Source organism: Haliotis rufescens, unplaced genomic scaffold (assembly GCF_023055435.1).
Source record: "Haliotis rufescens isolate VD_foot unplaced genomic scaffold, xgHalRufe1.0.p SCAF_1, whole genome shotgun sequence".
In the NCBI taxonomy this organism is placed as follows: domain Eukaryota; kingdom Metazoa; phylum Mollusca; class Gastropoda; order Lepetellida; family Haliotidae; genus Haliotis; species Haliotis rufescens.
The window spans coordinates 45,892,908-45,909,925 of record NW_025963779.1 but is presented as its reverse complement, the minus strand read 5'-3'; the positions used below and the strand labels follow the sequence as shown (position 1 = coordinate 45,909,925).

Sequence of the window (17,018 nt, the reverse complement as noted above, 5' to 3'; positions counted from 1 at the left end):
GAAGTTCAATACCAAGAATATATTTTTCCTTTTATGACAAATAATTCCATTACTTTCATTGACCTACGATCATTATCTATTTCAAACTTTTCCTTTAGTAGAATGGGATGGAATGGGAAACTAGTGGAAAAAAACTATCATGTATGTGCTTAAATGTACATGTACATACCTAGCTAGGTGTAAATACACTTCTAACGTTGTATATATAAATCAAATGAATAAATGAAAGAAAAAGTGGTATTTTATGGACTGGCCACACAAGTATATTTTGAGCAAAGGTCTAAGTAAGGCAGCCAAGTGCGAAATACTAGCTGAGACAAGGATGTATGTTTTCTGGTGGTCATAGTGAAACAATGACAAATGGCGCAGTGCGAGTTGCAAGTGATCGAAATTAGGTTGAATAGATTTGCTGCCAATGAAAATGTTTCAACAATTTTGATTGAATCTACATGTACAGTCAAGTCTCGTTAGTCCGACAATCGGCTTTATCCGACGCTAGTGATAGGAACCAATTAAATCAGTGCTATTTAGACCCGTTAATCCGACAGTCTCGCATTCCGACTCCGACACACCTAATTTACAACAAAATCACTCATTAATCAGTCTCGTTAATCAGACACAGTCATCAGCGCACTCCGTGGTCATCTGCCCACGAGTACACAGCCCGTGTTTTGATGCGAGACGAATCGGCTGGTAGCTGCATATTACCACAGCTGCAGAGATAAACATGCTTAACAATAAACAATGAATGCTTTAAATAAAAAGAAAACAGGATAAATCACATGCTTAGATTACCTCAATCTTATTAAAATCAGATACATGTTCTCGCTCTCGATGCGGACATCCCATTACAGGTCACGTCAGAACAACCTTTCGCGAACTATGACCTACCAATGAAATGACCAACAGGAATTCGACGTTAGCCACTTAGAAAGCAGCTTTCTTAAGCTTTAGGTACCAGTTTCAAAGTTGCGACTTCCATTCAAGACTATGCTTTTTAAAGTATTTTGAATAAGTCATACAGTCCATAACAGTTGTTTTGTGTTAAACTTTAGAGGTTGCATGATAAGAAAATATAGTCCGCCAACAATGTAACATAACAATATGAATATTTATTATATATTTTTTATTACGTGTTTGAATCCTTATATCTATCGTATATCTATCGTGTTGTTGTCCGACTTTCGATCCAAACGTTGATACTACTTAATTTCGTTTATCCGACATACTTGTTAATCCGACATAATCATATGCAACCATCGATGTCCGATTAATGGGACTTGACTGTACTTACTCTTGGGTGGTATTACGTTAGTATAATCTTGTTAATTATTAAGAAATAATAATGCTGCCCGATATTTAGCGATGTCAATTTGAGTATTGTTAGGGCTGTTTAGCGATCTTTCACATTTTGTCCTGTATGATGTCAATTACCCCAAAGTTGTTTTTATCAATAATAAAAGAGCACGGTCACTGAAACATACAGGGACGTAACCGGGATTTCTTCAAGATTTACATTCCAAACTGTCATTCGTTTTGTGACATAATCTTTGAAACAGTCTGCGTATGAATTAATCACAACCACTTCCGTCAATTTTCTTTTGATGTCAAAAACACACACAATTTCATCGTGTATTTTTATCAGTAAATATAACTCACAGAAAATTCTCAGTGAATGTGTATTTCAACATAAATGTCATATGTCTATCACTGTTAGGACATGTACTTGCCAATGATATGAATTATTGGACATTTAGATTTCAAACAAGGGCGCTTACTTGACTTTGCTTGCGATATTCAGGTGCGTCCATATTACGATTAATGTAGAAAAGTAGGAAACTTATAATACCAGCATGTTTATTGATGGCTAGGCAGTGCTTAGATCTTTTGGATTTGGTGACTTTAGATACTGATGGAAAGACAATCAAGTCAAGGTTGCATGTTATACAGTTTGGTTACACTATGTGAAGAAATAAAGACGTTGTAACACTTTTGATACAATGTATACGTTTTTGAAACAGCGACGTCATCACAGTGCGGCACTGAGCGTATGCAGGCTGACTGACGTCAAGGCACCATGAGGGTTAAATATTATTGTTTCACTCTTATTAAGATTATTCTTTCATAATGTTTATAGATAAATAATAAGTTATGCGTAATATCCAAATGCTCTTAAATGTGTATGAATTCACTGGATGTAAACTCTTTTAAACCATTTATAATAACCAATATAATTTGAATATTGGGAAAAGCTTGGAAACTATTAAAGTGTACAAATTAAAAACTTGTGAAAACTGTTATAGTTTACAATTGGAAACATTTGGAAACTATTCTCGTTCAGGATACGTTTGGAAACTGCTATAGATAACTAGTGTTTCCAAATTTGGAAATGTTTGGAAACTATACTTTTTCTTCCAGTGTAAGTGCACACAGTCAAAGGGAAACTACTCTCTTTGTATAGCTTAACTGCCCTTGACATGGCCAATGTGAAAGCATTAAAATACGCTCCTTGTGTTTCAACTGAAATACTGAAAATTTAATATATAACTTCACATAACTTTTTGTTTAGAATGATTTTCATGCTATTGTTTGTTTTCTACTTGCTGTTATGCATAGGTTGTCAGCAAATGCTATCTATGTCTGTTAAGTGTTTTCAAGGATCTGATGGTCGTGTTTTGAAGGTGCATGTGGAAAACATCTTGTTTTGTAGTTAGAACTGATAAAGTAAACACAAACTGATAAAATTTGTGTTTTTTCTTGAACTTGCCCTGACTGGTCCCACCCTGTCTTTAAATTTAATGGTAATTTATATTTTTGTTTGTGCAGCAGCTACATTCTTATCAGCACTCCCATTCCAGTTAGTATCAATATATCTGAGATTTGTATTACATCAGCACTACAGCTGTTTTATTCACTTGTCAATACTAACTGCCATTTATTTAATCTCGCAGGTTCCTGATGTTTTTGTGCTATTTATAACTTTCAAGTATTCATCTCTGGAGCATGCTATTGGTTTGCCAATGCTATTTTTAATCTGTCGAATGTACGCATGCACTGTCTGCATGTATATTAAAGCCAAGTCACATGAGCACTTCCTTCTTCTGTTAATCTTACAACTGGATTTAACTCCCACCCTCCCTTCCCTTGTATTAGGGCTGAGTGGGTTGCTAAGGGGGGATTTATAGTCCTTTCCATATCAGTATAACGTGGAATGGACTAAAGATCCCCCAAAGTAGTGGTAGTATGCCACAGCTTGGATGGTCCGGGTCCACAACCCCAGGACTTACACATCCCAGGGATAATCCTGGGTTCATGATCTAGAACAAACAACATATCCCACGAGACCGTCCAGGTCCACGACCCAGGGCAACACGTCTCGATGCTTTGGGTCCTACTACTGCTTCCTGGTTCATGACCTCCGCACGGTTCATGACTGCTGCATTATTATGCAACAGAGTCAGCCCCCTATTTTTAAGATATCTTAGTGTTAAGACAGATTTAATATTTGCTGCAATAACTTTGTGTGAAAGGCATAAAATGGCATAAAAGATACCATACAACAATCTTAACATATGACATGAGTACTGGCAATAATTGCTTGTTCACTGACAGAAGTATGTGGGATGTTCAGATGAGGATTTTCACTGATGCAAGTGTAGCAAGGTGTGGACTCATCCCACAGATGGCATCCTTACCTTAAGCTTACGAGGTTAACCTCTTTGGTTATGTGGACAAGGCGCCCTGTAAGCAGATTTTTGTTCTGCCCAAATTTAGTTCAAACCTGGAAACAATTTCAGGATCAAATACATAAAATTGCAGTGAAAATGTTTTGACCCTGTAGTGAAAAGTTCCGGCAGACAGGAACATATGTTTGGGTGTGTTTATGAGTGATGTTCCTGTATATTGTTAATGTGTAAAATAAGAAACAGAGAAACTAAGACATACAGTTGAAATACAAATAAGCATAATCTAAAAGAAAAACATGTTTAGGTGTGTTTATGAGTGATGTTCCTGTATATTGTTAATGTGTTAAATAAGAAACAGAGAAACTAAGACATACAATCGAAATACAAATAAGCATAATCTAAAAGAAAAACATGTTTAGGTGTGTTTATGAGTGATGTTCCTGTATATTGTTAATGTGCAACATGACAAGCAGGGAAACTAAGACATACAATCACAATACAAATAAGCATAATCTAAAAGAAAATTAAAAGAATATGATGAAAAGGGAAAGCATGAAACAAATCCCGATAGTTAATCAATAATAAAGGCAAATGTGAAATATGTAATAATGACAGATAGAATGCAGAGCCCAAAACGCAAATGAAATCGGAAGTACTGCTGCACGAGAATTCCATGAAATGACTATGTTAATGTCAAATAAATTAAACAATAAGGCAGTTGACAGTGATTACTACAGGTGTCAGGATGAAGTATTCTGAAGACTTAACAGGAAATGAGAAAAGGAGACATGGTAACAGAGATATATATTAAACAATGTTTTCATGAAAGTTGTTTTTTCAAAATGTTAACAGAAATGGCAATTAGGAATTTTCACACACAGAGCAATTGTTCCATGCTTAAAATTCATGTATCCTTTCTCCCCCTCCCCAAAAAACAAAACAAAACAAAATCCAAAGCAAAATAACCAAGTCCCATTTTAAGCTCACCAGGTCTGAAGGACCAAGGTGAGCTCATGCCATACCATGCTGTCCGTCATCCGTCCATCGTCCATCGTCCATCTGTCAACAAAATTTTCAAATGACTTCTTCTTCTGAACAGGGGCGGTCGGGTAGCCTAGTGGTTAAAGCGTTCGCTCGTCACGCCGAAGACCCGGGTTCGATTCCCGACATGGGTACAATGTGTGAAGCCCATTTCTGGTGTCCCCCGCCGTGATATTGCTGGAATATTGCTAAAAGCGGCGTAAAACCATACTCACTCACTCACTTCTTCTGAACCACTAATTTTGGAAATTAATGAAATTTGACTGGAAGCATCCCTAGGTGGTGGGAATTCAAAATTGTACAAATGGTGTGGCTGACCCCCCCCAAGGGGTTCAGGGGTGGGGCCAAATAGGGGTAATGTGGCTATATTGCTTTAAGCAACTTCTTCTCTGGAACTTAGAAGTAGATATCAACCATATTTGGTTGGAAGCATTCTCCAATGGTGGGGATTCAAATTGGAAAAATGAATGGGCTGAACCTCCCCACGCCCCCCATCCCACCGGAACAGATTTCAGTGTGATACGAACCAAAACTTGACACAGTCTGCATCTTCGAAGAAACCATTGTGGGTAGTAAAAGTTCTGCTGGAACTTCTATAGGCATAGAACTAAATCTTGTTTACACCCTAATCAGAAGGTCTGTGGTTGGAATCCCATCACAGGACTGGGAAATATTATGGCTGCTATCACATATACAAAATGAGTTCTGCATGTAAACAGAATCATTCTGAAAATTCAATGCATTGCTATTTTTTTTCAAGTTTTCCATTTTATCCTTGACCTAGAAGACACAACAATGTTGAATCAATGTTGTACCACTGTTGTGCTTCAACATTGAAATCACATTGGATTTGAAAGTTATAATGATGTTGAAATGTCAGCATCAGATATCAATGTTGAAACAAGGTTGAATTTTAGTTGGGTATTGGTGTAGATATTGGTTGCATTGATACACACTGATCTCTCTTGCACTGTATAATCAGGTCAAATTGACTCCCAAACTCTACTTTAGGTACACCTTTGGGGGCTGCCAATTTCTCAACATTGGAGACCTGTTCCATACATGGTTTAGTTAAGGGGAAATGCCACATTTTGAGGGAGTTATATGTCACTATCAGTCTGTTAATTGGCCTTGTGAGAAAAGAGACAAGCACACTCACACAGTGTGCACTGTTGTTATTTGACTTCACTACTCAGCCATTCCATGAGGAGGTCATAATGCCAAAATAGGATGACACATTGGCAGCTTGAACTGAAAATGGTAAAATTCACAATAAAAACAAATATAATTCATATTCATTGTGTAACCTAGTTAATGATGGACACAACTTTTAAATGAAAATGCTTTCTTTAGCTTTGTGCTGCATGGCATCAGCAGTATTCATTTTAAAGAAAGGGAATATCATAACTTTTTATGTCTTTCCTGCTGTGCATTTGTGAGCACTTTAAGGGATACACCTTGTTTTAGGGTCCTTTATCTGCTGTTTATGGAGGCGCTTTCTGTCCCTTAAGCACTCCGTTAGTCCAATGTATTCTTCATGACACTCTTGACATATTATAACATAAATAATATGTTTTACGGAGCAGTCCAGGTTATAACGTACATGAAATGGTTGTTTCCTGTTTTTGAACTTCATGCATGAATTTTTAACTAGATATTCACAAGTTCAACAATTTTCACGTTTACATTTTTAGACACTGAATTCTGTAGACTTCTTGTAGATGTGATGCAGAGTTGGTAGTTTTTATGACATGTTGAATTTTTTTTATAACTTTTCAATATTGTTAGATGTCAGATTTTATCATATTTTCAAATATTGACAGACCAATGTTGAAACAGTGTTGATCCAATGTTTTTCAATGTAGTAATTTCAGATCAATGAAATGTCAACATTGAAACTACAATAAACTATGGTTATAACAAACTCAAAGGGACCACTTTGTTATAACAATATGTACAGCATATACATGTATAAAGCAAATGGCCGGGTTCCGTCAGTTCGATATAAACATTGTTTACTGTATGTCTGTGCCTGCTGAGAATCTTAGTCAGAGATGCAGAGAAATGCCATCATGACTGTGCATGATTTTTCGTTTGTCATGGTGTCATGTGGAATTGAATCTTCGACAATTTCTGTTTAATTTTGATGTCATTGTGATGCATATATTATTATATCCCTCAGTTTGAAATCGGGGGGACATTGAGATCAGCATGTCCATCTGTTTTCCATCCCCAGAGCAGATCTCCTAAACTGTTGAATATTCTTGTTGAAACATGCTATACAGATCTGTGTAGTTGTGAACGGGTGCCTATTGATAATTTGCCAAACAAAAATTTTTTATGTTTTTTTGTGTTTGTTTTCATGACAAGGAGGGGACTTGTTTCCGGGGCAGAACTCCAAAACCATTGAATATTTGTAGGTGAAGCTTGCTATACAGATCAGTCTAGTAGTGAACCAGAGCCTTTTGATAATTTGGGATTTATATTTTTTACATTTTTAATGTTTTCATGACAACAAGTTGGACCTAACTGAAAATGAATTCAGTGCTCATGTCCGGATCAGAACCCCCAAACCATTGAATGTTTCTTGATGGAACTTGCTATACAGATCAGTCTGGTGGTGCACTGCTGCCTCTTGATGATTTGGGATATTGAAAAATGCTGAATAGCTTTATATTTTTCTGAAGTTATCCAATGGCAATGAACCTTAAGCAGGGTATAAGTAGCCAAATTTCCAGACCAGGGGGATTGTCATCTTCAGATGACTCTTGTTAATTCCTCAATTCTTGCAATGATTTTTCTTCCCATGCACATTCTCACTGATCACACCCAATGAATGCAACAACATGGATGAATTCAGGTTTGGTTTCTTTACTTTGTTTACATATTCAAATGTGTAGGTTTCACAGCACAAGGTTTATATTCACTCTTGATATATTTGGTTGATTTCATTTGGACCATATGTATTTGTGAATTACAAATTATTGATGGTATGAGGAATTCAAGGATGTATGTGTCGTAACTGAGTGTGAAATGTGTGATGTGATAGAAACAATCAGGGTTTTGTAAACACTATCCAACATAGGGGTTTGCTTGGAGTTTTTCTGACATTTCAGAAATGAATATTGGAGATGTTACTGGTGTTTGAACAAAGCATTAGACACCAGATAGATTTGTATTAGAAGTTTCCATGTTACTGTTTATTATTTGGATAAATATATAAACTGAAAATGAAAATGACGATATGTACATTGTACATTATTTCTTTAATTTGTTTATTATCCCCCGCCACGAAGTGGAAGGGGGATATAGGAATGGGTCCCGTCCGTCCATCCATCCATCCATCCATCACATTTTGTTTCCAGAGCAGATCTTGAAAACCGTACCATATTTCTTCTCCAAACTTGGCACATAGATAGGTGTAGTGGTGAACTGGTGCCCTATTGATAGTTTGGGATTAAAAAAAATAATTTTTTTGAGTTTCCATCAGGGGTCCGGAAAATTTAAAATCCCAATCGGACATTTTGCATTTAGGCCACGCCCCCTTCAAATAGCGTATTTTAGTACGACTTTTCACACACATTACAAGTTTACGTATTCATAATATGATGAATTTTGAATTGTTTCAATTTAAATTGTTTAATTCACCGGACAATTAATAACAAATAATATCATTTTAGATATACATGGAAAACATATGTTTGTTTCTGTTATAATAACGATCTGTTAACGAAGTGAACGGTCTTATTAATATTCATGAGTTATATTCATGTGTCTGCTCAAGTGTACGCGTTGTAACATTTGGATCGAGACTATTATCCCATATTTGGTTATCACGTGACCTCACGGGAAAAGGTTGTTTTTAAACTAAAGATTTTTTTAAAACAAGACAGATAATTTAATCACAAATACTAAAATATCGTTGATAGCAATAGTTATTTGAATACTTTTTTCATCTGTACTTAATTATTGACCATAAAAAAATTTGATATCGATTGTTCAAGAAAGCAAAATGGCGGTCAATCAAGATTCAATATACGACTAGCTACTGAAAACAATAAAATCTGCAAATCTTCATTGTTTGTCAACCAAGTGAAAGTCGTTAGCCACGACTTACAAAATGATCGTCTAGACTTTGAGGGTTGGGCAGATCCGCTCGACTGATCTGCATCGGTCGACTGGCTGTCGTCACGCTTTCGCTTCTTGTCTGAGGTTACGTATCGTAACATTGTGAGGATAATGATGTACATCGATGATGCAAGGTATTTATGTACAGTTGTAAACACCTTTCACGCAAATTAACAAGATGTTCTCAGTAATTAATCCTCAATTAATCAGTGTCAACTCAGTTTATTGCCTATTACAGTGATTGACCGATTGGACTATCATGTAGGTACGATGCATTTACAGCAATCAAAACAAACAAAGCTTGTCAGTGTAGATAATCTTAATTGTGTTGCAACTGCAGACAGAAACTGCTCAGTCCTAACTGTTGATCATGTCCGGTCAAAATTTAAGAATGTCCGGACAATACTTTTTAAAATGTCCGGTAAGCAATATTTTAAACCGGACATTTGAGATTCCCAATCGGACATGTCCGGCGCATATGACAGTTTCCGGACCCCTGGTTTCCTTGGCAACGACTTTGATTTAGACTGAAAATGGCGGTAGTCCTCGTTGCCGGAGCAGATCTTGAAAACCGTACTATATTTCTTCGCCATATTTGGCACATAAATAGGTCTAGTGGTGAACTAGTGCCTTTTAATAGTTTGGGATTTGACTTAGACTGAAAATGGCGGTAGTCCTCGTTTCTGGGGCAGATCTTGAAAACCATACCATATTTCTTCACCCAAACACATAATGTCATCTCACAGTATTGAATACATTTCCTTTCTTGTTGGTAAGTTCTGCATTGCTTGAGTGTATATTCCTACAAAAGTGTCATGGACACAGTTGTTGCACTGACTAACTTCATGCAGAAACGCAACTCATTACAAATACAACATTGTAACTGATCTTAAACCTACTCAACTGTATAAACACTATATATTCTTGTCAACCATACTCTGTACTTCACTTGCTAGATAAGGCTGTTAGAACCTACACGAAACCATCGCTCCTAATTGTAATAAAGAAGTTGTTCGTCCATATGTCTCATCCTTACTCATTACAAATACAGTTACGTATTCTATCATAAACTGCAGATGGCAAAACAACACCAGTAATAACTTTTTTTAGTGCTGCAATTAGGCCATTTACAAAAAGGCCCAGTGAACATAGTTCACAGGAGCTAATGCATTGCACACAACCAGACATATCATATTGGCGGGGGATGTGAGTATTTCATGCTTGTTTTATATATGCTTTGCTTAAAATAAATGTTGATGATGTGACACTGACTATTGAGTGAGTGAGTGAGTATGGTTTTACGCCGCTTTTAGCAATATTCCAGCAATATCACGGCGGGGGACACCAGAAATGGGCTTCACACATTGTGCCCATGTCGGGAATCGAACCCGGGTCTTCGGCGTGACGAGCGAACGCTTTAACCACTAGGCTACCCGACCGCCCCACACTGACTATTGACACTTTAAGGATGTCTCACATGTAGAAACTTCTTTGACTTTTATATTTTTGAATATTCTTTTATTCTGGTTTTACACCTTTAAATGACCATTTACATCTAGTGTTGCAAATATACAAGAATATTTCAGGTGAGCTACAGAGCTTTGTGCTTCTATATTTTGTATGTAATCCAAACACATTTAGTTTTCAGCACCTACTGTCACCCTATTTCAATATGTAAGCATAGTCTTTTGTTATATATATTTATGATCTTGAAGACTGATGCTACATGTCCATGTTCATCTCACAAATTTGTTTATTGCAGGGAACGTTCTACTCCGTTGCCATGAAATCCCTAATTTCCATATCAACTGTGATATTATTGGGTCTGATTCTAGCCTATCATGCACTTGAAATCCAGGTAGGTGTTTCCTTTCCTATTACATCAGTTCTGCACTTCATGTTGAGATATGACAACAGTTTTGCCTGATAAGCAGTCTTGTTGATGAAGGAAGGATGCTCCTCAGGGAGACCATTCCTTGGAGTAACATTACTTTGAATGTAAATGCACTTGTCAGTTACTTAAAGTCCCACCCTGACTATAATTAGCCCCGCAAGGTGGCATTGTTTCAGTTTTGAACAGTGACTGACAAAGTAAACACAACCAAGTGTCGGGAGAAGCTTTTTGAAAAACCATACGTAAACAAGATCACCATTGGCCGTCAAACTTCGTATCAACTTGAATGACAAACCTTGGATACCACAAATGGCTCCATATCTAGATATAAGTCAAGCATTTTCTGTAGTTTTATCATCAAAAAATCAGATCAATTGTGTTTGGCATCTGCATCAAGCACAGTGGGCGGAGCTTATTTAGGGTGGCGCTATAGATAGCAGAGCACATGGTCATGTTTACATGTGACACATTTAATGATTTTGTGTTCAAAGTGTATTGTGGTGTATATATTTACGGCAGAACAACAGCACAACAACAGGTTCGGTTGATGTAACAGTAAAGATACATAAATACGAACTTAACGTTAGTTACATAAGTATTAGCGACAAGATTCTTTCAGTTCAATCTAATATTACAAATATATGTTTAGTTTTGGTTATTTGCATTCAACAGTTAGATCTATACCACACAATCACCAGATTATATTTATAAAACTTAAATTATTACAACAATTTTTCATCTAATGTTTAGGAAGAGGCCTAATTTGAAGCACCAGAAGTTGCGCCAATATTTCTTAGCTTGACTATGTTACGTGTATCAACATGAGAATGCACATAAGCAACTGATAAATAAGTGACGCAATATGCTAGATGTTTTGACCTACATTCGACCTACCCAGATAATATTGTACTTACGATAAACAAAAACTCCAATAAACTTATTCCAAGAAAACTTTAATTATGGATTTCCTTTTCTTTCACAGAAGTTCACACACAAAACTGAGTTTGATCATCAGATCCACACTTGTCCCATGTATTTTTTGTTTGACGGATTTGCAAACACTTCACGCATACTTTTTAAAATACAATCTGGGATCACTTTCCCGTTTTGTCCACACCAATCCTTCATCTGCTGCTACGTTTAATATCTGTTTCTTCAAGTCCGATTATCTACGAACCCTTCAAAAACTTTGTCTATTTAGTTCTGTCCAGAAGTATTGGTAGCATGGTTTTGGAATCAACAAATTTCTGCAACATGGTGGCCACATCATTCCCTATGCTGTGTCACGCATGTTTGACAAAAGAAGTGTGAACAGACATATTCGCCTTTTATATGGTTCCACAATGAAATCTCGCTGTGACACTGATTCACTAATCCCAAGAATCGGCACTGAATTTGTCCAAATTTCTCTTGCACTTGAAAGGGCAGGAAGAGTTGTCAGTCAGAATGATGTCATCTTGAATTGGAACTTTCTCCACGATAAAGTCATCAATGTCAAAATTAAAATGACCAAAGGCTCCCCTGATCATCTTGAACAACTCTCCGTCAATTTAAGCTTCACTCGAAAATGTTTTGTTGCTCATATTGAAGGCAAGCAAACGTGCAAAGTTCTTGACAGTTGTAAGCAGCAATCAAACTCGGATGCGCTCATGGGGGGCGTGGTTGCTAGGAGATCGCGTGGTCAGAAAGGGGGTAAATAAAAAGTTTTAGAAAGTAATAAAAGAAATAATTTTAATAATAGTATTCATGAAAACATTTCTTTTCTAAAGATGAAAAGTAATTTATTAATTCATCTCAAGGTCGTAACCCTGATCACGTGGGTGGGTATTTGGAAGGAATTTGAATCTTGGGATGATTGTTAAAATCAACTGACCGGGAAGATTGTCGAGGCGTTGACATTATGACAGATTCTCCTCATGGATGGAGAAAAAATGCATCTGATAGAAACATTGTTGCTTTGAGCTTCGAGACCAAACATGTGTTCATGCCAAAGTTGTTTTCAAGGGAGGATGATCTGTGTAGCCAGCGACCTGAATAAGCTTGATGAAAATAATGTTGAAATCCATTTTCACGCACATGACATAATTAATGTGAACAAATATTTATCTCACCATCGTTTCGAAAGTATGTGAGGCTGTCCATGTTTTATCTCCATTCCGACGAGAAATGACATAATAAATTTTTCATGTCTCAATATTTCCTGCCACCTTTGAAAATTGTGCACCAATCGAATAAAAGAAATACTACTTGATCTACCATTGCACCATCATAAAAGAACCAGGTCAACTTTATCTTTCTTCAGTTGTTTATTAAAAATTTGTTTCCGAAGCAAAGTGACTCGATCTACATCATTAATTTTTATGTAGATTAGACCCACCAAGTTTCATGGATCGAGTGGCTTCTGCATGAGGAGCTTTCGGACAAGTGTGACTTTACCAAACACATTGCTACTGCGTGATGAAAACATGTGACGGAAACGATAAAATACTGCTCTCATTGCTTGAATATTTTTACCATTACCAGTTTTTTTTTTTCACGATTGTTGTCATCCAGATTCCAGATGAAGGCAAAGACGAACACAAGGAAAAATACACTGTTGAAATCAATGATTGCCGTATATATAGTGAGAAATACTATTCATAAACTGCAGCTATACAGTACACAACAGGATTATGATTGGTGCTGTGATACATATTATGGTGTTTTGTTCAATTACACTGCTCTTATAATTCATCATGACAAACGTATTTGGTTCTCATCCCAAGAATAGTGCAGGCCTAATTTTTTTGTGTTGGACTGTGTTGGATAAATCGTGGACATTACACAGTATCATTTTATGAAGATGTGAAGACTCCATGGCAGGTAGGTTTTGAAACCACACATTTGTTAAACAGTTTTGGAATCGTTTGATGGATATTTATTGCCATTAAAACATACATTCTTGTTGTCAAATGGCCCAAATGGGTGGGTGTTTACATGACGTCACCCGTTTACGCATAAACCAATGAAATTTGTGTGTTATCATGACATCATATTGACCTGACACTTCACTTGTATAAGCTCCGCCCACTCAGAGTGCGGTAGTTCCTATAGCAGATGACCCGTTAAACTTAAGGAAGTCTGCTAATGTGTTTGCTCTTATTTGACCACAATTGTTTTTCTCGATCGCATGATTTTGACAGATATTTGAGATTCCATACCTGATGGGGAAAGTTTTTGACATGGAGGGTCGAGGCCACTCAGTATAAATTAGGCCTAGAAATGTGTACAATATGCCCATAATTGGACATAGTCCCTAGGTAGGATCTTGATGGCTTGACCTTTGGCTGTCTCCTGTATACTGTGAAGATCACTCTATGTTAAGTTAAATATTTGGAATATTTGGTTAAATTCATGAAAAATCAATGCATTTTTCCATCAGTGAAGCTGAACTATAAATATCACTACGTCAACACCTGCCGTTTGTCTTTGTTATGTCAGATTTCACTGTCACTTTGAAGATTACTCTCATTAAATGACTAATATATAGTTTCTTTCATAAAGTATTATGAGTTGGTCTCCAACTAGAAATGTCATTATCGAAGGATGAAGGTCAAGGTCACTTACAGTGTGGAGCAGGCACCCCCAAATCCTTCTTACGCAATTTGAATTTGAATTTATTGTGTATGCTCTCTTGGCTAATTTCTTATTTTGAGAAGATTCTCATTGACCTCTGATGGAGGTCATGGTCACTCGATAGCTTATCAAAACATGGAATACTTGATTTTATTTCATTATACAAAACATATTTTAACGGATGAATATTCATAAGCGCTTTTTTCTGTAAGTGCCATGTGTCAAGGCCAGGTCAAATGTCATTACACATTGAATGATTTGTTAACAGTGTGAATCGGACTGTATTTCTTATATGCTACAGTGACTTTAAATTTGTAGCACTACAGTTTGAAATCATTAACTACATGCATAGGATTTAATTTTTTCAAGTTCTCCTGCATTGGGCATGTTGTATCCCAAATTGGAATTGATGTGATTATTTCAGAAGGACTCTCTGTATAACTTTGTTATTGTGGTCACTAGAAAGGCAAATGTGTTGTGACCTGATCATGTTAAGTACCTCCTTATTGTGCAGTTTCTGTCAGGCTTGCAATGGTATATATTTCAAAATATGCAGTGGACCCATGTAAACAACAGATACTCTCAAAGTAGTGAGTGTAATGGATATCATGTAGAAGGAGCACTTTGCTCAGTGCTATATCAAAGTCATGTTTCATATATAATATTATCCAATATCCAAACAACATGAGAAAATCATGTCGCCCCTGACTGAAATAAATATTTGAGAAAAAAAAAAGGGTAGCTAAGTCATGGGATATGTGTCTTTTCCACAACCTGAAGTGATGTAATTAATCCAGAGGTGCTTATAACACTATTAATAATAAAGTAACTAAAGACTTGATACTGATACTGTTTAAAGTCGTACTGCATGGGGAAAGTGATGGCATTAAACTTGTTACTTAATTCTCCAAATTAAGAAACTGCTGACTCCTAGCCAAAACTCATAATCAATGCGACTCCCTCCACCCCATTCCCAGTGGAATGATACATATCCTTACTTTAATCCAATCAAACAACAAATAGAACCGTATGAATGGATGAGTGTGTGCCTATGTGTCCATGTGGACAAAAGGGAAAACATGATGTACATAGACTACTTGGATATGCCTGGAATTAAATTAAGATTATAAGTTAAGGATAAGGTTCCCATGGAGCATGTGGCCTTTTATATTACCCAAGTCGTTTGAGCCGAGGTGAATAAGAAGGTACTTCGGAGGGCTTCAGGCGACAAGGAGATCTTGCAGCGCTGGCCTGAATTTCTCCCAAGTCCACCCCCCTGGACTTTCCAACATGACGGACCAACGGCAGACAGCAGGGCTGACAGGTGGCGCCTTGTCCTGGACAGATAGCTTTGTCGCCGATGACCCAGATGGCACCTGTAAACAAGCCAGAAATAGGAAATGGTGGCCTACCTAGTATCTAACATAAATAGTGAAACAGTTTGAAGACCAGAGGCCGTATTGTTTTATGGTGTCTGCGTACACACCGTTCATGGCTGCTGTAGTTGATTTCCATCAAAATGAACAAATAAGTATGGAGAGCGTGAAGTCCGTGAGGATAGGTAACTGGCCATAGCTGCAACAGGACACAGAGGGGAAGTAGGCGCCGCTTTTATGAAAATTGATGTGCCTCTCCCTGCTTGGTCTATTTTGGAGTACCTGAGGCGTACGTGAAGTCAGCTTGTTTGATCTGAAAGCGTTATGTCGTTGATTAGCAGCGCTCTACCTGAGGTATCTGCAATGGAATGCGCCACCAATTCACTTACACGGAAGAAACCAAACTATGGTAAAGTAAAGGCTGCGTAACCTCATATGTTGAGTTACATACCACGTGAATTACCTGAAGTATTTTGCCTAACAATTGCGCAGTGATAAGACGACGGCAGTCCTGCTTAATGTTTGATTATGGTTTGCTGGTTTCCTGCACTTAATATTCCAAACATCCGGCAGGACGGGTGTTCCCAGCGTCTCTGCTGGCGGGGCTGCATCTCTGAACCGGTCCATCTAAAATCTCAAAAGAGCATCAGCGATGACATTGGCATGAGTCCTAACATACTTTGAGCGAAGAAGAATGTTGTGATTTAGACAAGTACTTACTATGAGACAGACCAGTGACATAAACTTTGGATTCTTTGCAGACTGTTTGTTTACGATGTAGACTACTGCCTGATTATCACAAAAAAGCATAATCTTGTTGCAGAACTTGGTTCCCCACAAGCGAAGTGCTACCATGGCTGGAAATAGCTCTAGGTATGTCATGTCTTTGGTAAGACCAGCGATTACCCATTGCAGCGGCCATGCACAATTTGCCCATCTCCAAAGCCAAGTGTAGTAGCTGCATCCATATACAGTTGTTCTGAGGTCAACCATTCATCATGCTGAAATACTGACACACCATTATGAAAACGAAGGAATTTTAGCCATACCAGTAGATCTTCCTTCATACCCTTGTTAGCCTGTGATGTGGCCTGGAGTGCCCCCGGATCATGTCAGAGAGCCGCCTGCAGAAGGCCCGCTCCCGCTGGAATCGCACGGGTTAGAAACTGCAACTTACCTGTGAGCGATTGAATCTCGCAAACTCGTACCTTGCCCTTACCTGATGATAGCATTGTTGGGCCAACAGTTTTGTCTGCTGCAATAGGTACACCTAATTCC

At 37.5% G+C, this 17,018-nt stretch overlaps 1 protein-coding gene across 5 annotated transcripts in view; it reads left to right on the top strand.

Annotated features, from left to right (window-relative positions):
• Window positions 1-17,018, top strand: part of LOC124136479 (small conductance calcium-activated potassium channel protein-like) — a 444,627-nt gene that overhangs the window by 115,257 nt on the left and 312,352 nt on the right. For all 5 annotated transcript variants that reach the window (XM_046502402.2, XM_046502399.2, XM_046502403.2 and 2 more), the window contains exon 2: window positions 10,618-10,713. In XM_046502402.2, coding sequence (XP_046358358.1) covers window positions 10,618-10,713 — 96 coding nt within the window. The remainder of the gene's footprint in view (window positions 1-10,617; window positions 10,714-17,018) is intronic.